The sequence below is a fragment of the Nomascus leucogenys genome, chromosome 23 (assembly GCF_006542625.1).
Source record: "Nomascus leucogenys isolate Asia chromosome 23, Asia_NLE_v1, whole genome shotgun sequence".
Classification (NCBI taxonomy): Eukaryota; Metazoa; Chordata; class Mammalia; order Primates; family Hylobatidae; genus Nomascus; species Nomascus leucogenys.
In genome coordinates this window covers 13,529,858-13,550,011 of record NC_044403.1, presented here as the reverse complement: position 1 = coordinate 13,550,011, position 20,154 = coordinate 13,529,858, and the positions used below count along the sequence as shown (strand labels likewise).

Sequence of the window (20,154 nt, the reverse complement as noted above, 5' to 3'; positions counted from 1 at the left end):
TGAAATAAAAAACCTTGTCTTATTTTAGGGTTCTACTTTGCCAAAAATATTTATGGCTTTCCCAGCTTTGCCAGGATACGAAAGCTGCAGGGGTTTGGTTTATAGCAAGCCGACTCGTGTAGGTCAAGAAGGCCTGTGGAAAAATCTGAACTGCGACTCTTTCCCAAACCAAATTCAGGCCATAGTCCAAGGAGAGAGAAATAAACACTCAGGTGAAGAATTGTTCATTTCTTCTACAATATTTTAACGATCTTTCCTAAGAAGGCTCAATTTGAGATCGGATAAATATGATTAAAAATAAAGTTTTAGTGAGAATTGGTGAGTTTACATTTTAGCCGGATAATAGTTTATTTCTAGTCAATCTGAAATATTCAAATCATTTTAGGGTAACACCTATGTAGGAATCTATAGTTTTTTAGTTATTTTAGTACAGATCTAAACTGAACCTGCCAAGTCACCATTGTTATTTAGATAAGTGTGTCTAAATATAATTTGGGCATTTTTGTACATTTATTAATAAAAATGTCTTTTATCTATTTTTAGTCCATGTTATTTTTACAATAAAAGGACGACTTCTACATCTGAACATTTTATGCTGCGTTTTGTTCGTCTTTGAGTGTTTACTATTGATGTAGTTAGATGTATGCCTGAAGTTTTTGCCTAGTTATTGTAATATTTTGCCCAATATCTTCCATCAGAAGAAGGTACTGACCTGGGGCAGGATGTAAAAATATGGTGATATATTAATAATTAACATGGAAGTGGAAAAAGGGACAAAGGATACCTTTCGAAGTTCGTATTCACAATCTGACTTTCCAAGGGCACTTTAGTCAGGGCATAGATGGATATGGTGCTACAGTTACAGAATATGAGTCAAAATAGTGATAACTGTAAAGAACATATTCCCTAACAACTGCCATAGCTGCTGAAGTATCTTATAGTATCTCTACCTGTCTTCCTTAGCTACTGCACATGCTTATCACACGACTCTGCCCACATCGCTGTGTGCTGACACCCCTCACATTACAGGATAGCCTCATCTTCATTTCAGTTCAGTGGTACTTATGGTGAGACAATAAGAAATGCATTCTCCATATTAGATTAAACTGTACAGACTTGTTCCTTCTTGTTCCAGAGTGGCACTCTTTTCTTCCCATTCGACTTACTAGTTTAGACTCTTATAGCCTCCTTTTTCCCAAAAACTATGGTATTGATTTCCTGAGGGCTCTTTTAGATGACAACATGTGTGACATATTTTGTTTCTTTCTTCACCTGTTACTTCCAATGTGTCCAAGCCCAAATTCATAAAAAATCTTATAATGTATGAACTCCTTTTCCAACTTACATAATGCCTGAGAGGTAAAGATGTGACCCTTTTTGACTAAATGCTTTAAAACATTAAGGACCAGTATATTCTGCTGTTGCTATTCTCATGAAAATGATTACGACTTTCAAAAATATAATCCTGGCCAACCTTCCTAAATGTAGCTAGCGATAACTACATTTGTACTATATTTAGGCCCTTCCACTACTGTGACTCTGAAAACATATAAAAATAAAGGTTTTGTTTAAAAAATAGCATTTCAAATGCTATTTTCAACAGTCATTATCTAAGTTGGCCTCTCTGGGGCTGAGAGAAAGTCAAGCCTAAGTTATCTCCGGAAATGGAGGGGTCCCAGAGTTGTGCCATGAGAGCCTCTTACTTAACATTTGGTATGCAAAATACCATGCCAGGGAGAAGCAAAGTGATTAAAGTGCAGAAGCCTAAATAATAAAATCAACGCTTGAGACAGTAGATAAAACATTTTATTGAATGGAGCACTCCAGTGAGGCAGGAGCCAAAAACCACTGGTTGGAGACTGGGATATGCAGTGTTGTGTAGACTGATGGGTCACAGAGAGGTTCTGAAGCACACAGAGAGGTACACAAGTGTACAGTGTTCTTATGCACAAGACAAGGGGCACAGTTTTTAAAGTAAAAGCTGTTGCAGACTTACATAAGCACTATTTCACTTTGCTTTGCATTACTGAAGTCTGGGAGCTTCAGTAGACAAGGAGTCACAAGTGTTTGCAGAAAGGGTTATAGGCATTTACAGGGAAAGTGAGGGCTGATGATGGGAGCAGTACCATCATCTGCCACAATCCACCTGCTGGATTATCCAGATCCATTCACGCCCTGCTTTAAGTTAATCTGCTCTGTTACTCATTCTACAAAGGGATACCCAGTCCCCACCCACTTCACACACACACACACACACACACACACACGCACGCACGCACGCACACACACAATTTCTAAGACAAATAGAAATATCACCTATAGGTGATATTTCTCAGCTTCCTCTTCTGCTCCCACTCTAGAGTCCCCTCACCTTTACTCTCAGCCAGGACTTCCATTGGCCTAAGTCATTGGCCTAGTTGGGTAACACAGACCTAGATCCATGAAACCTCTGGACTCTAACTTGCCCTGTTCTTATGATTATTATTCCTTGGGGTGGAAGCACCAAGGGGTATGTATTAGTCTGTCCTCACATTGCTTTAAAGAAATACTTGAGACTGGGAAATTTATAAAGAAGAGAGGTTTAATTGGTTCATGGTTTTGCAGACTGTACAAGAAGCATAGCAGCTTTTGCTTCTGGGGAGGCCTCAGGAAGCTTCCAATCGTGGCAGAAGGCACAGGGGGAGTGAGGCACCTCACATGGGGGAGCAGGAGCAAGACAGAGTGAGGGGAGGTGCTGCACACTTTTAAGTAACCAGATCTCATGAGAACTCTATCACGAGAACAGATGGTGATAAACTATTTATGAAGCATCTGACCCCATGATCCATCATGTCCCACCGGGCCCCATCTCCAACACTGATGATTACAGTTTGACATGAGATTTGGGTGGGGACATAGATCCAAACCACATTAGGGCACCTCCATGAATTCTCTGAGTTTCAGTCATATTTTCCCTATCTTGATTGTGCAGCAGTAACCCTATCTGGTCATGAAAATCAGGATAATAACTCCTTTGCTTGCTAGTCTACTGGCACGTGATGCCCAATATGTTTAGGCAACATCCAAAGTTTTGGGTATAGTGAAACACTGTGTTCCTAGGTAAAAGATCTGCCCCAACCACCCTCTCCTCCCAGTTGTCTGAAGCTGTATGAGGTCATTTTATATTCCGTCAGGCTATCATCTTCTGGACTGCCACAATGTGTGTGAGCCAAGTACTCTCGGCAGCCAGAAGGCCCTGAGCAGAGACCAGAAATAGGATGTCACTGGTGTGTACAGCCTAGGGAATATGGGAAGGGAACTGATAGCGTCTGCTACAGTGATATTATAAAATATTTGTTATAAAATGAGGCATTCAATATGAGGCTGATAACCACCAATATATACCATGAACTATACATTTATGTTATGTAATTTCATGTTGATAGCTGGACTCTTGATTTTATCACTCGAAGTAACCTCTTGTATTATCATTTAAACACCAAAAGTTTTTACATAAGGAAGAACTGAGGACAGAGAAAAGGTATAAAACAAATGTAACCTTGTGTCCTCCCAATTTTCAGGACCTTTTAATCGAGGATAGAAAAAGACATCGTAAATGTGAGCAGGATTTGAAATACTTAGTTACTGAGCACCACATGTGCGTTTTCCACAATCAAGTGGTAACAGAGAGTAGTCTGTTCAGATCCCACTTAGTTCTACTGCTTGGGTGCAAGAGAGAACTTAATTTAGCTTAGCTGTCGGCCCAAATATATTGGTTAAATTATTGCCATTTTCATTTAGAGGCAGCTGAGAAAATATACGCCAATTACTCCCAGTGACCACTGGACTCAAGATGTCTTTTCATTCATTAATTATTAAGGATTGGACTTTTGTAAGAGTAGGTGATGGTGTGCACTCTCTCTCTCTTTCTGTCATTTAACACCTCCTTCACAGGGGTGTTATGCGGATTTCTGCCTGTGTGGTAACGAAGTTCAGTAGCCTGCTTGGAATTTCCCAGTGGAAAAGGTGTTATAAAATTTCAAAATAAAAAATATACGACTACTAATAAGGATGTTGATCTTGAAATGCAATATGAAAACCAGAGACTGGAAATTTAAAATTTGTAATGAAATGCTCTAAAGCTGTGATCTCTTCTGACCTTGGGAGTTCAGCAGGGGTGGGCCCAGGAAAGACTTGGATGCAGGATGCTGCAGGATGTGGTGGCGGTGATTCAGTAGGTGGCCCTCTTCCATCCCAAGGTGGTGCTGAGCCAACTTCAGCCTGGGTTATGGAGCACTGAGCTACAGGAGAACCATCTATTGGATGAGATGTATGACTGAGGTTCTGACCACTTCTGCTCATTAAAAATTCCAAGGCATTTTTATAAGGTTAAGGATGCATCCTTGTGTTCTACAATCTTGTTCCAATTGGGTAGGAATATGGCTTTTTAGTAAGGTCTAGAAGAAAGAAGATGTATGGAAATTTTAGTAGAATGATTAACATTTCTATGGGAGAAAATTCAGACAGATTGGTTCAAAATTTTATCATGAACTCTTATTTTATAGAGCAGAAAAACAAAACACCTGTTTGAGTGACTTTCTTGTTGGGGTATAAATGTATTTGTAGATGAGAAATCCCTTTTTCTCAAATAAACCTATATGAGTAAATTTAAGGGAACTCTCCAATATTAATATGCAATGATGAAATGACTTGTACGGGTTTCTTCTGGGCTTTTCTTCAGTCCCTTGAATAATTGATATTTGAGGTATAAAATTAGATAAGATACATTGTGAGTGATAATAATTATTTTAATTTAGAATAATCTGAGACCTTTCTCTGGCCTTTTTTAACTATGTGTCACCCATAACTTCCAGAACTCTTAATTATGTATTATCTATATCTTTTTATGTACTATATTAATTATAATAACAAAATCAGAACAATGCCAAATTAGCTCTCAATAGTAAATGGACTAAAATTTCTCATTGATGGATCTTTAGAAAGCAAAAAACAAAACAAACAAGAAATAAAATTAAAAAATCAATGTAAAGATTTGGCCAGGAAGAGGAGACATTATTGGAGAAAACTCACATTCTTACCTATATTTTGGAGGTCCTCCCTTTTCTGGAATGGGAGAAGCACATTTATTTCTTCCATGCATCACTTACTGTTCTTACTGAGCTCAAAATGCCCTATTTCTAGATTTTGGCTAAAGGAACTCATTGAGCCTAAGCTCTGTATGTAATTTGCCATTTCTGTGGAAAGTTACCATAGTTCTGTGGTTCCGGTAGAATGAAAAAAATGCCTTACAGTTTCAGGCAGAGAACAACTCAGATTAACTAGTAAGAGCACTTCCTTCTTAGTCACTGAATACAAGATATTGATTATACTGACAATCTCAGATGATGCTTCTTTTCTGAACTTTGTATTAGTGGGAGAGATAATAAACATTAAACATTTTGATTTTTGTATTTGAGTCTAAGTCTTTAAGTGTAAATAATAAGTATTTTTAGACACCGATTATTTCTTTTCTACAGGTTCTACAGGTAATTATTTTTTAAATACCATATTTTAACACTTTTTCTCTACTCTCACAACATAGTTGTTGTGTGAAAGCCAACCAGACATTTCATAGTCATAAATGAAATTGCCCTTTTGAGGCTAAAGCTTTGGGGGAGGAAATAATTTGAGAGATGATATAACAAATAGCCCTAGATTCTGTAAGATCTAACACAGCCACAAATAAAAACAGAATTGTAAATATAAGTAAGATAAGATAGTCAAGTGACAGTATTTTAAATTATATTTACATAAAGATGAGTGATTATTTAACTCATTTTAAAATTCCATCCTAATTTTAAATGTGCATTCTCCTTAGATAGTTATAAAGGAAAAGAGCAATAGGTGATCAATTACTCAGGGTAGATTTTCAATTAGTAAATTATCTGTGTTCTTTCTTTCTATTTTCCCTTCTATTAATTGCCTACTTTTAGACATTTGGCTGTTTATTAGAATTTCCTCCAAAATGATAAGGTAGCTTAAAACACTCCATTAATATTTAGAAACCTTGGTAGATTTCATGCAAAAGAGCATCACATTTATAGATCAAGGATGTTTCTACGCTGTATATAAATTTTGTCCTGGAATCCTTCTATCACATATACAAAAATTAGCAGTTTGGGTGCTATTATAACACTTACAGGTAAGTAAAACTAACTTTAAAATTCAGTGGTGTTGAAATATAACAAAGATATAGGCTATACTTACATTTTCCTTTCTATCAACAACCTTCATAGTTTTTTTCAATAATACACTCTAGCTTAAAAATGCAAATCCATCCTTAATTTCTAACATTTTAGCCTGGTCTGTACATCAGTAGCTGCTGTAAACCTGAACTATTTGCTCATGAAGTCAATAAGAGCTCAGCTTTTGGCTGTTTATCAGCAATTTATTGGGCAGGCACTGCATTTTGAGTGGCAGCATTAAAAAAAAGGCAGATGATGCATCTAAAAATGCAAGGTTTCTGCATTTTTTTCCCTGACTATATGTGAAATAATAAGTATTAATAAGGTCTATCTTGGCAAAATGTTTACTTTTTTAAAACTTAAGTTAATCCCCTATTGTTATTAATTGGCACAGTTGGAGTCTCTGTCATAAATCATGATGTGAGCTGTGACATCTTAGTCACTCATATTTAGGTATCTCCTAATTTCTCAGCTTACACACTACTGAAATGCAGGTTTACATTGTATTATCCCTAAGCCTACCAGAAAACTGCTATGGATTGTAGACATTTCATCAGGTAATCACTACAAAGTTTTCAAAACTTTGGCAATTACCTATTTCTCTAATAGGTGAGTAATTTAAGTATTGATATAAGCTTGCACTGCTAACAATGTTTTGGTCAATGACAAACCACATATACCACAGTGGTCCCACATGATTACAATGTGGTACTTTGTGCCCTTTCTATGTTTCGATACACAAACATTTACCACTGTGTTACAATCGCCTACAGTATTTAATACAGTAACATGCTGTACACATTCGTAGCCTGGGCCAATAGGCTATACCATATAACCGAGGTGTGTAGTAGGTCACACATCTGGTTTGTGTAAGTATACTCTGTGATGTTCACATGATGAAATCACCTGATGACGCATTACCCAATCTCAGGTATTCTTTGATAGCAACAGTGAACAGACTCAGACAAGCTTCCACCATGTGCCAGGCACTATGCTGGTAACTGGAGACACACAGCAAACAAGACAGATGTTCATGGTCCTTGTTCACATGGCACTAACACCCTAGTGAACAGAGATAAATGATAAGTGAGAAAAATAAATGAACAAGACCATTTTGTATAGCGATAAGTGCTATAAATACAATGAAATAGGGTAGTATGATAGTGGAAGAAAATGTGTGTATGTGCACATGGGGTGTCCAAAAAGTTTTTGATAAGATTCTTGGAAAAAAGTCCTTTCTAAAATAAAGTAACATTTGAGGTTAGACTTGATGGAGCACAAGGGGCCAGCTATGTGAAGATCTCTAGATACCAAGGCCCTGAACAGGGTTTCCCATTTCACGTGTATGAAGAACACAAAGGTAGCTTGAGGTATTAGAGATGCATTCTCCATTCCTGTAGACACTAGCTAAGTGAATGTATTAAAATTTAAATGAAAATAAAATACAAAAGTTCAGCTCCTCAGTGACACCAACCATGGTTCAAGTATTCAATAGCCACATGTGGCTAGTGGCGACCATATTGGACAGCAGAGGGTCTATTTGTCATTGAAGAAAGTTCTAATAAATAGTGCTTCACCAGTGAAGTAGGAGCATTGGAATAGGAGGAGAGGTCAGAGAGAATTACTTGGAAAGATCTTGAAGGTCCTTGTAGGACTGTCATGAGGACTGTGATGAGGACTGGATTCTGCAAGTACAATGGGTAGCCTTTGGGTAGTTTTAAATAGGGGAGGGACATAATTCAATTTATATTTTTAAAGTATTACTCTGCTATATAGAAAATGAATTATAAGTAGGGCAAGATCAGTTAGTTACTGCACTTGTCCTGGCCAAGGAAGATGATGGCTGTTTGGTAGGTTATTATAAGAGGGACAGTGAAAGGTAAATGGATTTAGAATATATTTTAGAGACCGGATCAAGTGGATTTGCTAATCAACTAAAAGTAAAGCAAGATAAACAAAGGAAAGAATCAAGAGCAGTTCCCTCTTCTGGGGCCTCAGCAACTAGGTAGATGGTTATGTTCTTTACTGGGATGGAACAAGATTGAGAAAATATAGTTTGGGTGGGTAGGGGATAGGGAGGAAGGGAATTGTAAGTTAAGAATTTTGTTTTGGATACCTTATATTTTAGGTACCTATTAGATATAAATATATAATAATCAGATAGGTAGCAGAGAATGATTGAACCCATACTATGGAATGTAAACTTACTGAATTTTACAACAGAATCTCCGGACGCTTAACTATATTTAATAAAGCTCAAATGTGATGGGTTAGATCCTCTTCCCAAAAAACTATAAAAACATGTTTGCTAGATTTGACTAAGTGGAAGATTTATCAAGTAAAGTTTAAATTTTTATTTCTGTTGTCCATGCTCTACTATTTTTCTGCATGTACAACATTTTCCTTATTCTTTGGCTGTGTTGTCACTTTCTTGAATTAGGACTCACCACTATCTGTAGAAAATGGGCAGTGTTTATATGTGAATGCTCCCTATCCAGTTTATGTATTGCAGCTCATTTCATTTAATATACTCTGTTAAAGGTACATTATTAGTCGCTTCTTTCAGTCAGTATAGCCCTGCAGGTTTCTGCATCTCTCTAACATTAGCATTTTGTTGTCTTTGTTCACTTGCCTCTGTGTTCTGGATGGTATGGGGAGAAAAATCTACCTTCTTTCCTTTGGATAGGACAAATGACTTTTTGATTATTATTTGTTAAAGAAACCTGGATGCCAGGACATTGCCTCCTTATTTTATTGAAGAGTTCCAGGATGTTATTAACACATGGATTTGGAATATTCTTGTTTTGCTGCCATTAGCAAATGCCATTTTTTCCTGTTACAACTTTTAAAAAATGTCTGCTTCCCATACCTTAAGTGTTCAGTTTTTATGATAATATTATATTAAATTTTCTAAAGAACTGAGATAATTGTGGGGGTAGGGGACAGATAAAATTGAAATATTCTAAAATTTCCCTTACTATGCTTTTCTTTTTAAACTTGATATATGCCAGATTTTTACAGTTTATTATTTTAATATGTTATTTTTGATGCCAACAGATATGAACGATTTTCCAATCAAGGTGTTTCACTCCGATGTGTCCCAGGTGGGATCTGGCATATGAATCATATGTCTAAAAAGGAAACTCATGAAAGTATGTGTGCGTGCTAGGGGGCTCATTTGTCTTTGGCAAAGACATTGCTGCTCCTGTTTCCTTAATTATTAAACAGATGGTGTCCACTGCCATTGACTAGCTGCCCAACTCACACTCCTGTGTGGCAGCACAATTCTGGACATCTGACAGAGAGAAGCTGTACCTTTATAGTTTCTCATATCTACTAATGTCATAATATGAATATCTGCCTTCTACTAGAACAGGCTGCTTCCCATGAAGCTGTTTAAAACTTAAGCCATCTTCTCCCCCTGTCCCCATAAATTAATTTTATCTCAAGGATCTCCTTTTGGCTTTTTTTATTGCTTCATGTCTACATACAAAATACAGTGGCATATTGAATCAATTATCTCAATGCGCTAAGCTGTAAATACACTTTAACCTGGAATGTCAAGATAATTAAGACAAAATTGGATTATTAAGATTATTATTAGTGAGGGCAAATGACATCTAAGATAGCCATGTTAAAAGTGGAATATCATATTCTTGTTTTAGTTTTAAAAAGACAACTGGATCTCAAGGAACATCAATCGAGTTTAAGTCCATTGAACAGATATTGAATTCTTTTTCATAATCTGCCAAAAAAAGTTAGCTTGAAAATTTTCTTTTAGTTTCTCAAATATCACACTGCTGCAGTACATGAACCTTTACTCATTAATAACTAAGGTCCTGATTTTTTTCATATGCTTTGCTCGAAGATGTAGTATTTTGCAGCCATGGGCAGTGTTCTAAGATCTCTCCTAGTGTTAACCGACCTAGCCTCACCTCTCCCTTGAGATTTTTCTTTATTTTTTGATGAACTATCTGGGCTTTTAAACTTTGTTAACCTTTTTTGATGATACGGTCACTTAATCTCAATGTAATTTTACTTTCCACAGTCAAAAACTATTGTGTAATACTCATACACTGGATTTAAATGACTGCTGCCTCTCCTTCCTTTCTTTTTATACTATTGTGGTCTAGGTAAGGCTGATTCTTCCATCATTTGAACCAACAGGCCAGGCTTGGGTTCTCATAAAACAGAACTTCCAGCAGGAGCGACCAAAGGATTACAGTGTCACCTGAAATTGGACTGCTGTTGTACCTGACTTGGGAACATCTTTGAATCACACAGTAGAAGTGGCTGTCATTTTCAGGGACAGTAGAAAGTATGTTGGCTCTCATCTGCCAAATAGGCAAACACAATCTTTTTTTTTTTTTTTTCCCCTCCAACGTTCTAGGGAGCTCAGCCTCAGGGCTAGCCGCAGCCCCCCACACCCCGGGGCTGAGGTGGGCTGAGCGGTGGATCAGCCTCAGCAGCCCCTGCTCCAGTCTGTAGGGTGAACCGGCCGCTTTCCCAGCAAAGGAGCAATCGTGCTGAGGGTAGCGCCTCCTCCGGAGGAGGGGGCGGGAGCTCGGCTGAGAAGCTTTCCTAGGGAGTTGCCTTAAAGAAAGAAAGCGGAATTGTCGATCACTCCAGTTGCCAGTTTTATACAATTTTAAGCAGGCGTCTCCACTCGTTTCCCCTTTGCAAAACTGCAAATCACCACCAACCTTGCATCAAATAGAAGTGGGGAGGAAAAAAAAAAGCAAATCTCCTTCTCCCTTCTCACCCTCCCTTTCTTCTCACCCTCCCTTCCTCTCTTGCTCGCTCCTTCTCCCTCCCTCCCTTCTGCGGCTGCCGCTAGTCTCTAGGTCCGGCTGTCTCTCCGACCGGACTTAGCAACTTCTTATTTCTCAGCCCCTTTTCCATTTTTTTTTTTCCATCCTTTGCCATGAATTGGATTGACGGAGGCGGGGGAGGCTTTGCTTTCTGCCCCAGGGAATGGCGATTCGCGTCCTGGGGCCGTGCCGGGGAGAATCGGCCGAGGAGAAAGAAAGAGTGATAGAAAAAGAGCTGCAGGAAGGAAGAGAAGGGAGACCTCCATCTGCCGCGGGCCCGGCGCGCTGCAGGGCAGCGCCGAGCTGCGCCTCGAATGGCCCGGAGCCCGCCCTGCGCCCCCGGCTCCTCCAGCGTCAGCGGCTCCTGCGCGCAGGATGCATTGGGCAATTTTTGAAATCCTGAAGTAGGAAGAGACCCCGGAGGATTTAAGTCGGGGCTGGGGGTGGAGCAGAGAATCTGTAAAAGATATTCAAAGAGAGAAAAGGGGAATCCTGATCGTTTCTGCCCGTGTTTGCTTTCAACTTGAGCGTGCTAGCTTTTAACTTGAAGAAGTCTCATTGGAGCATCTAGCATTCTCCAGGAGTTATTCGAAAGCTGAAACTTTCAGTGGATTGTGGGCCTGGGGAGAAGAAGGATTCCGAGGGTGGAATTGGGAAGAGCGTGCGTGCGTGTGTGTGTGTGCGCGCGCACGTGTGGGTCGGGGCGGGGGCGTCGGGGGGCCACTGGGAATTCGGTGAAGAGGGCACCCCATACCATGGCAGTGCCCGGCGACGCTGCACGAGTCAGGGACAAGCCCGTCCACAGTGGGGTGAGTCAAGCCCCCACGGCGGGCCGGGACTGCCACCATCGTGCGGACCCCGCATCGCCGCGGGACTCGGGCTGCCGTGGCTGCTGGGGAGACCTGGTGCTGCAGCCGCTCCGGCGCTCTCGGAAACTTTCCTCCGCGCTGTGCGCGGGCTCCCTGTCCTTTCTGCTGGCGCTGCTGTTGAGGCTCGTCCGCGGGGAGGTCGGCTGTGACCTGGAGCAGTGTAAGGAGGCGGCGGCGGAGGAGGAGGAGGAAGCGGCCCCGGGAGCAGAAGGGGGCGTCTTCCCGGGGCCTCGGGGAGGTGCTCCCGGGGGCGGCGCGCGGCTCAGCCCCTGGCTGCAGCCCTCGGCGCTGCTCTTCAGTCTCCTGTGTGCCTTCTTCTGGATGGGCTTGTACCTCCTGCGCGCCGGGGTGCGCCTGCCTCTGGCTGTCGCGCTGCTGGCCGCCTGCTGCGGGGGGGAAGCGCTCGTCCAGATTGGGCTGGGCGTCGGGGAGGATCACTTACTCTCGCTCCCCGCCGCGGGGGTGGTGCTCAGCTGCTTGGCCGCCGCGACATGGCTGGTGCTGAGGCTGAGGCTGGGCGTCCTCATGATCGCCTTGACTAGCGCGGTCAGGACCGTGTCCCTCATTTCCTTAGAGAGGTTCAAGGTCGCCTGGAGACCTTACCTGGCGTACTTGGCCGGCGTGCTGGGGATCCTCTTGGCCAGGTACGTGGAACAAATCTTGCCGCAGTCCGCGGAGGCGGCTCCAAGGGAGCATTTGGGGTCCCAGCTGATTGCTGGGACCAAGGAAGATATCCCGGTGTTTAAGAGGAGGAGGCGGTCCAGCTCCGTCGTGTCCGCCGAGATGTCCGGCTGCAGCAGCAAGTCCCATCGGAGGACCTCCCTGCCCTGTATACCGAGGGAACAGGTAAGCACTGGCAACTCCTCTCTCGGCTCTTGGGGAAACTTGAAACACTTGGGAACCGGCGCAGAGTGGAGAGAATCCGAGCGCTGGGAACTAAAGGGAAGATAGCCTAGAAAAGTGGTCTAACTTCAGAATTAATAAGAAACTAGCAGGGTTTTTTTTTCTCTCTCTCTTTCACACAGTAGTTTTATAACCTGAACAACTGAAACACGATTAACAAAACTAGATGGCATGTGTAGGGTGTTCCACAGCTGGGCCAACTTTTTAGATCTCCTACACCTGGTGTGTGGCTTGCCTACTCTTTTCAGTACTCTTACGCTTTCCTTCCTTAGCAGAAATTTTAGAACTAAGTTTAGATTTTAGCAATGAGTGATTTTTTTAACACATAGATTTTACTAGATTTCTACTTTTTAAAAAGTAAAATCTCTTTTTAGTGAAATGATGTTAAACATTTATGAAAACCAGTAAAAAGATTGTAGAGCAAAGCAAGCTATGCTTGAAGGTGAGGAATTGATACACATTTTCTGGTTTTGCAGTAAGTTTTATTTGGAGAGACTGCAGCTGATGGTGCCCAATTTGTTTTTAAATATAATTTAGGGGCATACATTATTACATGCTAGTGTGTTTTGTATCACAAACTTCAACTTGGGGAATAATATGTCTGAACTTTGGAATTGTTCAAAATTGTCAACTGCGCTTTAGTGTCAACTAAAAACAAAACAGTTCTTTTTAGTATGTGCATACTTAAGTGGGTAGTTATAAATTCAAATGGATTTATGCAGATTTTACAGGAAATAACTAATTCGGGAGGCCATTTCTAAGATTGCTGGAGATGTATATCTTCCCACAACGTGGGAGGAGGAGGAACCTGGGATTGTAAAGTTGTAAATAAACCTTTAGTCACTTTTGGGGATGAGTCTCCTTATTATCATTAAATGATTTAAGACTATAGAACAGTTGCTGTAAAGGGCATAAAAGAACAAATCCCCATTTTAAATGCATATTGTGTCTAAAAAAGCATACCGAAGTGTATGCCTGTCTAGTTGAAGCAGATTTGTTCACCTCTCTATTTGAAGTGGATTTGACACTTGATGGGGAGGAGGAGCTGGCTGGATATAGCAAGTGGAAATTTACACTTTTCCCTTTAAATTAATGCCTACCTATGGTACTATTAGGACAACTTTAGGGAGCAAGAGAATATCCTAAGATAAAGTAAGCTTTTTCTTTTTAGGTTATTCTGTGGATAATCATTTGGGTATTTCTAAGAAATAGCAGTCACCATATGGTGTGGGTGGCTAGTTTGCTTCTGAAATGGAGTTGATTACACAGATCTATGGCTGTTTGACATTATTTAGCAGAGTAGATGACAGCATCATAGTCTGTTTATTTTAAAGCAAATGTAGTTATTTGCTTTTTGTTTAGATAAATGTTTCTTGTGTTTAAGCTTACTCTAAGAGTGGAGGAGAAAACAGGCCACTGACTGATAGTTTTGGTAAAAATTTGGAAATTGTTAAAGTAAGTTATCTATTTGAGGGTAAACTAACCATTTTAATTTCTTTTCACAGTTATGGGAGAGAATGTCTTTTAAATGAAAACACCACTGCTTTAAGTATGTTCAGAATACACTATTCATTAACTTATAGGCAAATATGATGTTACTATTGCAAAATTCATGACCGTAATTTCTAAGGAAAATCTGGGATTTAATCACAACTTGATTCCAAATTGATATAATTTACCCTGTGGAATTTTTTTTAAATTTTATATTAACATTTATAAGTTAAGAAATTAAGGGTGGATAGAAGATAAGAAGATGTTTAGGTAAATTAACCAGCAGCTTTCATTTAACCCACACATCTTTTTTGGTTTTCTCTGGTTTAAATTGATAAATGGAGAATTTGAATTATTTGCAAAGTTATCAAAATAAGCATTGCATATTTAATGTTTTGCTGATTAATGCAGTTGGAAAATGCGTAATCTCAATCTATTTCTGTAATTTTCTTTGGTCACTATTTTTTTTAAAGGCTGTGTTAATGAAGATTATTCTAAAGTGAGAAACTTCGTCTTATGCTTGATGGAAACACAAGAATACATTTAGCAGAAATTGAGATACTTGAAGTTTTAATGAGGGCATGGGTGAGTGTGTGCGTGTCACTGAAGACTGGTTTTTATATATGACCCATTAAAAGTTGTTGCTGAGCATAATTGTGGGGAGCGGGTGGAAACTAACACAGTGTACTATCTTGTAAGATAGGACAGTATCTCATATACGTTAGCCTTACTGTGTGAAAAGTTCAGGAGCTACCCACAGTAAATGGCTTATCTGTTTTATCATAAGGAAACAAACTTCTGATTAAGGGTGCAAAGTGTACCACTGTCATTTGCATACTTTGTGAAGTCAAACATCAAAATAATGATAAAATAACTATATAACACTCCCCTGAATGTCATCTGTTTTTTTTCTGAAGGAATGTCTACTTTCAACTCAAGACAAGACTCATAGGCAACAAGTGAATTTTAAGTAGTCATTTAAGAACTTAAAAGTACAGTCTGTCAGAGTCCTCTTGAGAATTTATGTGCACTTTGCTCATTGTGAGGCTTACCAGTGAGAGAATTTCATCATTTTCTTCTCTGTATGAATGGCATTGGCTAGTTACTTATGAACTGTCCCTCTTCAGTCACGCTCAGTTCCAAAAGTGCAAAGAGAATATGTGATAAAAATTCTCATAAGAGAAACCAATTGACAGATACATTTTTCTCTCTCCCTCCCTTTTTTCCTTTCAAGAACTGTAAGTCTATACCACTGGTGTCTGTGAATGCAAGTGGAATTATCTTTATTCTCAGGAAAAAACAAAGTTTATAGTTCTTTAAAGTTTAAAGAACTATAAAGTTTGTTTGGCTTTTAGTTTAGTCCTGACAACTCAGTGTCCGCAATACTGAGGCTGATTTCGTAGATGAGTGTGTGAAACTACTTTTTTGGCTGCCAGTGTTAAGAAGGCAAGCGTCTGTTAAGGTGTGTGTATCTTTTCTAAGTGGACTTTCGCATCCCAGAGCAGATGTGTCTCTCTCAAACTACCACTGTGCCCTCGGCCCCAAACATGGGAATATACAGAGGTACCTAGACTTTCTTGGACTATTAGATATTATGCATGATTAATATGTTATTTTTCAATGTAAAATTTTAATTTTGCAATTTTTTTGTTACTGCAAATTGTATTTGAAGGGGTGTCTCTCCATTCTCTTTATAAATAAAGAACTATAATTGGCTGCTCATTCTTCTCTAATTACTGAGACCACCTTACACATTCACATTTGAAAGATTTCAAACCAATGCAATTTTATTTTAGTTACCTGTTAAGGAAAATTTTATTTTTTTACCTGTGGTTTCAGGTAAATACAAAGGCCTATGACTGTCTCCATTAATGCATTTGTACCACTTAATGACAACTTTTTTTTGTGATGGATACAACATCATCCATTTTGATCTTAGTTGTTAAAAGAAGAGTCAAGTTTTGCATGACTGATGTGAGAAAGACACTTTTAGGAGAGAAAGCAAACAACAGCAAAGCAAAAATAGGAGAAATGGGTGTGATGTTTGATGGTAGGCACTGGATGGGGGCATTGTTATTCTTTGACAAAAAACTTGCTTATTTCTTCTCAAAATGTAGAATACATTGTTTAAATTCCTAAATGCCTGTCAATATAACATATCGTTCAAACTGAGTAAGTTTCAGAAATAATCATGGACTTTTAATTAAATTGTAGCTTCTACATTTCAGTAGTGTTACTCAGTTTATGGTGATTCAAAGAGCAATATTGATTACTTATGACTTGGAGACAGAATTAAAATTAATTAATGTCAATTTCTGAAAATACTGAAAAGGGAAAACAAGATTTCCTTATCATCCCTTGGGAAAGGTGAAGGAAAAGAATTTTTGTGTGTGGGGGGGGACAAAAATTGTGATTTTACTTTGTGAATACAGATATTTAAAGCATACTGAAAAACTTTTTTAAGTGACATAAATAGTCAGTGAATCTATATAAATTTACAGAGGCTGGAAGGAGTGAAAACAGTAATTTTACTCTTTCTGTATTGAGTCGAAAGTGTAAAAAGTTAAAACTGTAGAACTGAAAGAAATGCTGTGTATGCTGGGCTGTCATGTTAATTAAATAAACAACCAGAACAGTGACTCTGTGTATGAAATACATTTTGAAAAGCCTTGGGGGAGGGGGTGCAGGCAGGCAAGGGTGAGTGACACTGGCATGAAAAAACATTCATTCTATCTGCAGTGACATTTGTGTGAGTTTGTTGTAGTCTATTAGAAAATTCAGATCTGAGAAATAGTCTCTTCAGAGCGCTAGTTGAATAAAGGCTTTACCAAATTCAATTTTACTTCTATTTTAAGCAAGTTCTCATTCTGTCAAGGTAGGATGTTTATAAACCTCAAAATTAGAAGTATGCCTATATATTTTAAGATTTTTCCATTAATATGGTTTGTGTCAGCCCGGTAGAGTCCAGTTGACTTCATTGAAAACGTGTGTTATTTTATCTATCAAAAGAAAGAGTTTATTTTGGGATTAGGATGGGAGTTGTATTTTTGAGAAAGAGTTATTGTTGTGAGTTGTACTGTCCTGGATGTGTGAAGATAATCAATGCAACTATTGTATCATGCCTTTGCATTGGGCGATGGGGAAATGTCTTATGCTCCCGGAAGTGATGCATAACCCTACAGGTTTATGGTGAATTGTTTACTTAGCTGCCGTGTGTCTCCTCTTCAGTGGAGTCTTCCTGCTCCATTTCTGTGTGGTGTTTATATCTTCTAAAAAAAACCCTCGAATTGAGATTAAAAAATATTATGCTTATATTCTGCATTCATGTGTTTAATGAAACTCTGTGAAATAATTCTGAAGACCCTCAGAAAGTCCAGTCACCTATTCTTGTACCTAAAGATGTGTTCCATGAATGTTCAAATGAAGATAATTCCTTTATATAGAAACTTGAATCCTTTTGGTAATTACCAATATATACTTTCATGATAGGTAGTATTTTTTATTAAAGGAGATTTTTTGTTGTTGTTTGTTTTTTTAGTAAGGCTACTATGGAATTGTTTTAACTTTGAACTGAGAATGTATGTTTGTGCTGTTATTGATAATAAAATATACAGATTTGATCGCTGAGAAAAAAGTCTAACAGATGTGCCTGAGTTGTAGTTTAGAGGAAGATGTGTTGTATAACAATCATAAAAAATATTAGTTGGCCATACCTGTTCATTGTGAATGTATACCACTGTTTTAAAAGAAGATGCTACCCATAGCTAATGTTACCCATTATCCATAAAGGCCTTTGATCAATCAACCTACCAGGTCTCAAATCAACACATTTTATCTGTGCGTTAGTCTTTGTGCCAAAAATCATACAAATAATGTACAGATAGTTGTGACACAGCATTTGTGTCTGCAAAGTTTAGAGCCTAGTGAGAGTAATGAGACATGAACATAAGAAAAAGAGAAGTCACAGTGAAATATCTTAGATAATGGAGAAATGCATATAATAACTTGGAGGAGGTTTTTAACCTGGCTCCAGGACTCATTCATCGCTTCTCTGAAATTCTATGCAAAACTTCATTTGTTCATTCTTAGGAGCAAAAAGTCTTAGTGTCACAGGTTTTCAGAAAGTCCTCAACACATAAATGGTTAAACATAAATGGTTTAGATTTTAAGCTACTTTACATTTTGAAGACATGGAGAATGTTTTTGAAAATGGAAATTACTTTGGTGTACCTTTACAGTCTGCTCTGAAACAAAGGTAAAATAATACTGGATTTGGGACATGTTACACTTCAAAATAGTACACTGATTGGATTTATGTTGAGTTAGTTTATGACTGTAAATAGCTGGTTGCACTGATATTTTAAATGCTTAATTCTGAAAAGGCTGTAGTTAGTAGACTAGAATTAGTCTGACTTTAGAGAGAAGGAAACTGAGAGCTAAATGTGTGAAGATAGCCCAAGGCAAGATGGCTTTTGTCCATGTCCTCTTTGACTTAACTATGCTACTGAGGAAACAGTAGGAAAGGAATCAGGCTGATAACTTTAAGCCTGGATATCATTTGTAATTTTTCACATGGAGCCAACTCTAAATTCTCATTCAGCATTAGAAGATTGAGTAATCAGATTGAGTGTCAGATGTGTAAATAACACAAAACTCGTTAATACCAGGTAGCCTCTGGAATGAATTATTCTTGACTTTGTCGCGTAAATGAATATCAGTTGCGCTGAAAAGTCTAACTTTGTGGAATCTTATCAAACAAAAGTATTTAGCAGTGGCTTAAATATTGAAGATTTTTATTTTAGATTTTCAATACGTTGATTTTCGTATGTTCAGGATTTCAAAATTCAAGGCAAAGCATAATCTGCAAATCGGTAAGGCATTTCTTCACTAGTAAAAACAGCTGGTAATTTTTTTCACCTGTTATTTTGCAGCGTTTCTTTAGAATTTCATTAAAATATAAGTAAATAGGATATAATATCAGAGGAGGTCATGAAGAACATTACCATTTCGAAGATGGAAAGCTTTTTGAGAAAAGTCACAAACTAAGCAATGTCTGTGTTTTTGATTTGATTAGAGCTGTCATCTGTTATTTAGGAATCTGCGAATGATTATTAAAGCTTTCACGTATAGCCAGTACTGCTAACATAGTAATAACATTACATTAAGGGTACTCGTGTTCTTTCATCCTGAGAAGATGACTGGTTATAAGGGGCACATATTGTTTGCTGAAGTGTGTGTATGTGCATGTGCATGTGTGTACCTGTATGTGCATTTATGATTTGTGTGTGTGCATGTGTGATTTTCCCCCGGCAGAAAATTGCTTTGGTTGTATCAATTTAGTGAAGAAACAGTGTCACCCAGTGGCTTTGATGAAAACAGTCCTATAAACATTATAGATAAGCACCGTCCAATAGAAATACAACACAAGCCATACATTTGATTTTACATTTTCTAGAGGCCATACACACCCAAGAAACAGATGAAATGAATTATAATAATATGCTTTATTTAACCCAGCATAGCACGTCAACATGTAATCAATGTAAAAAAAAAATGAAATATTTTGCATTCTGTTTTTTTGTGAGTCTAAATATCTTGTGTGTGTTTTACACTTAAAGCACATTTCAGTATGGCCTAGCCCCATTTCAAGTATTAAATAGACACAGGTGGCTAATGGCTACCATATTGGACAGTGCAGCTCTGTATTTTTAAAGATTTGTAATATTTGAGATACTAATGTCACCTCCTCAGTTATAATGAAAAATCTTTGTAGATTTAATAACAATATACAGTCTTTAAAATTATATCTGTAATCTTGATAGCTCATTTTTGTACCACTCTAATAGTTGCCAAGTC

General features: G+C 38.5%; 1 protein-coding gene across 1 annotated transcript in view; it reads left to right on the top strand.

Annotated features, from left to right (window-relative positions):
* Window positions 1-11,465: 11,465 nt before the first annotated feature.
* PDE3A (phosphodiesterase 3A) overlaps window positions 11,466-20,154 on the top strand; it is a 297,027-nt gene continuing 288,338 nt past the window's right edge. Inside the window, exon 1 of the mRNA XM_030804437.1 lies at window positions 11,466-12,750. Coding sequence (XP_030660297.1) covers window positions 11,791-12,750 — 960 coding nt within the window. The 5' untranslated portion in view covers window positions 11,466-11,790. The remainder of the gene's footprint in view (window positions 12,751-20,154) is intronic.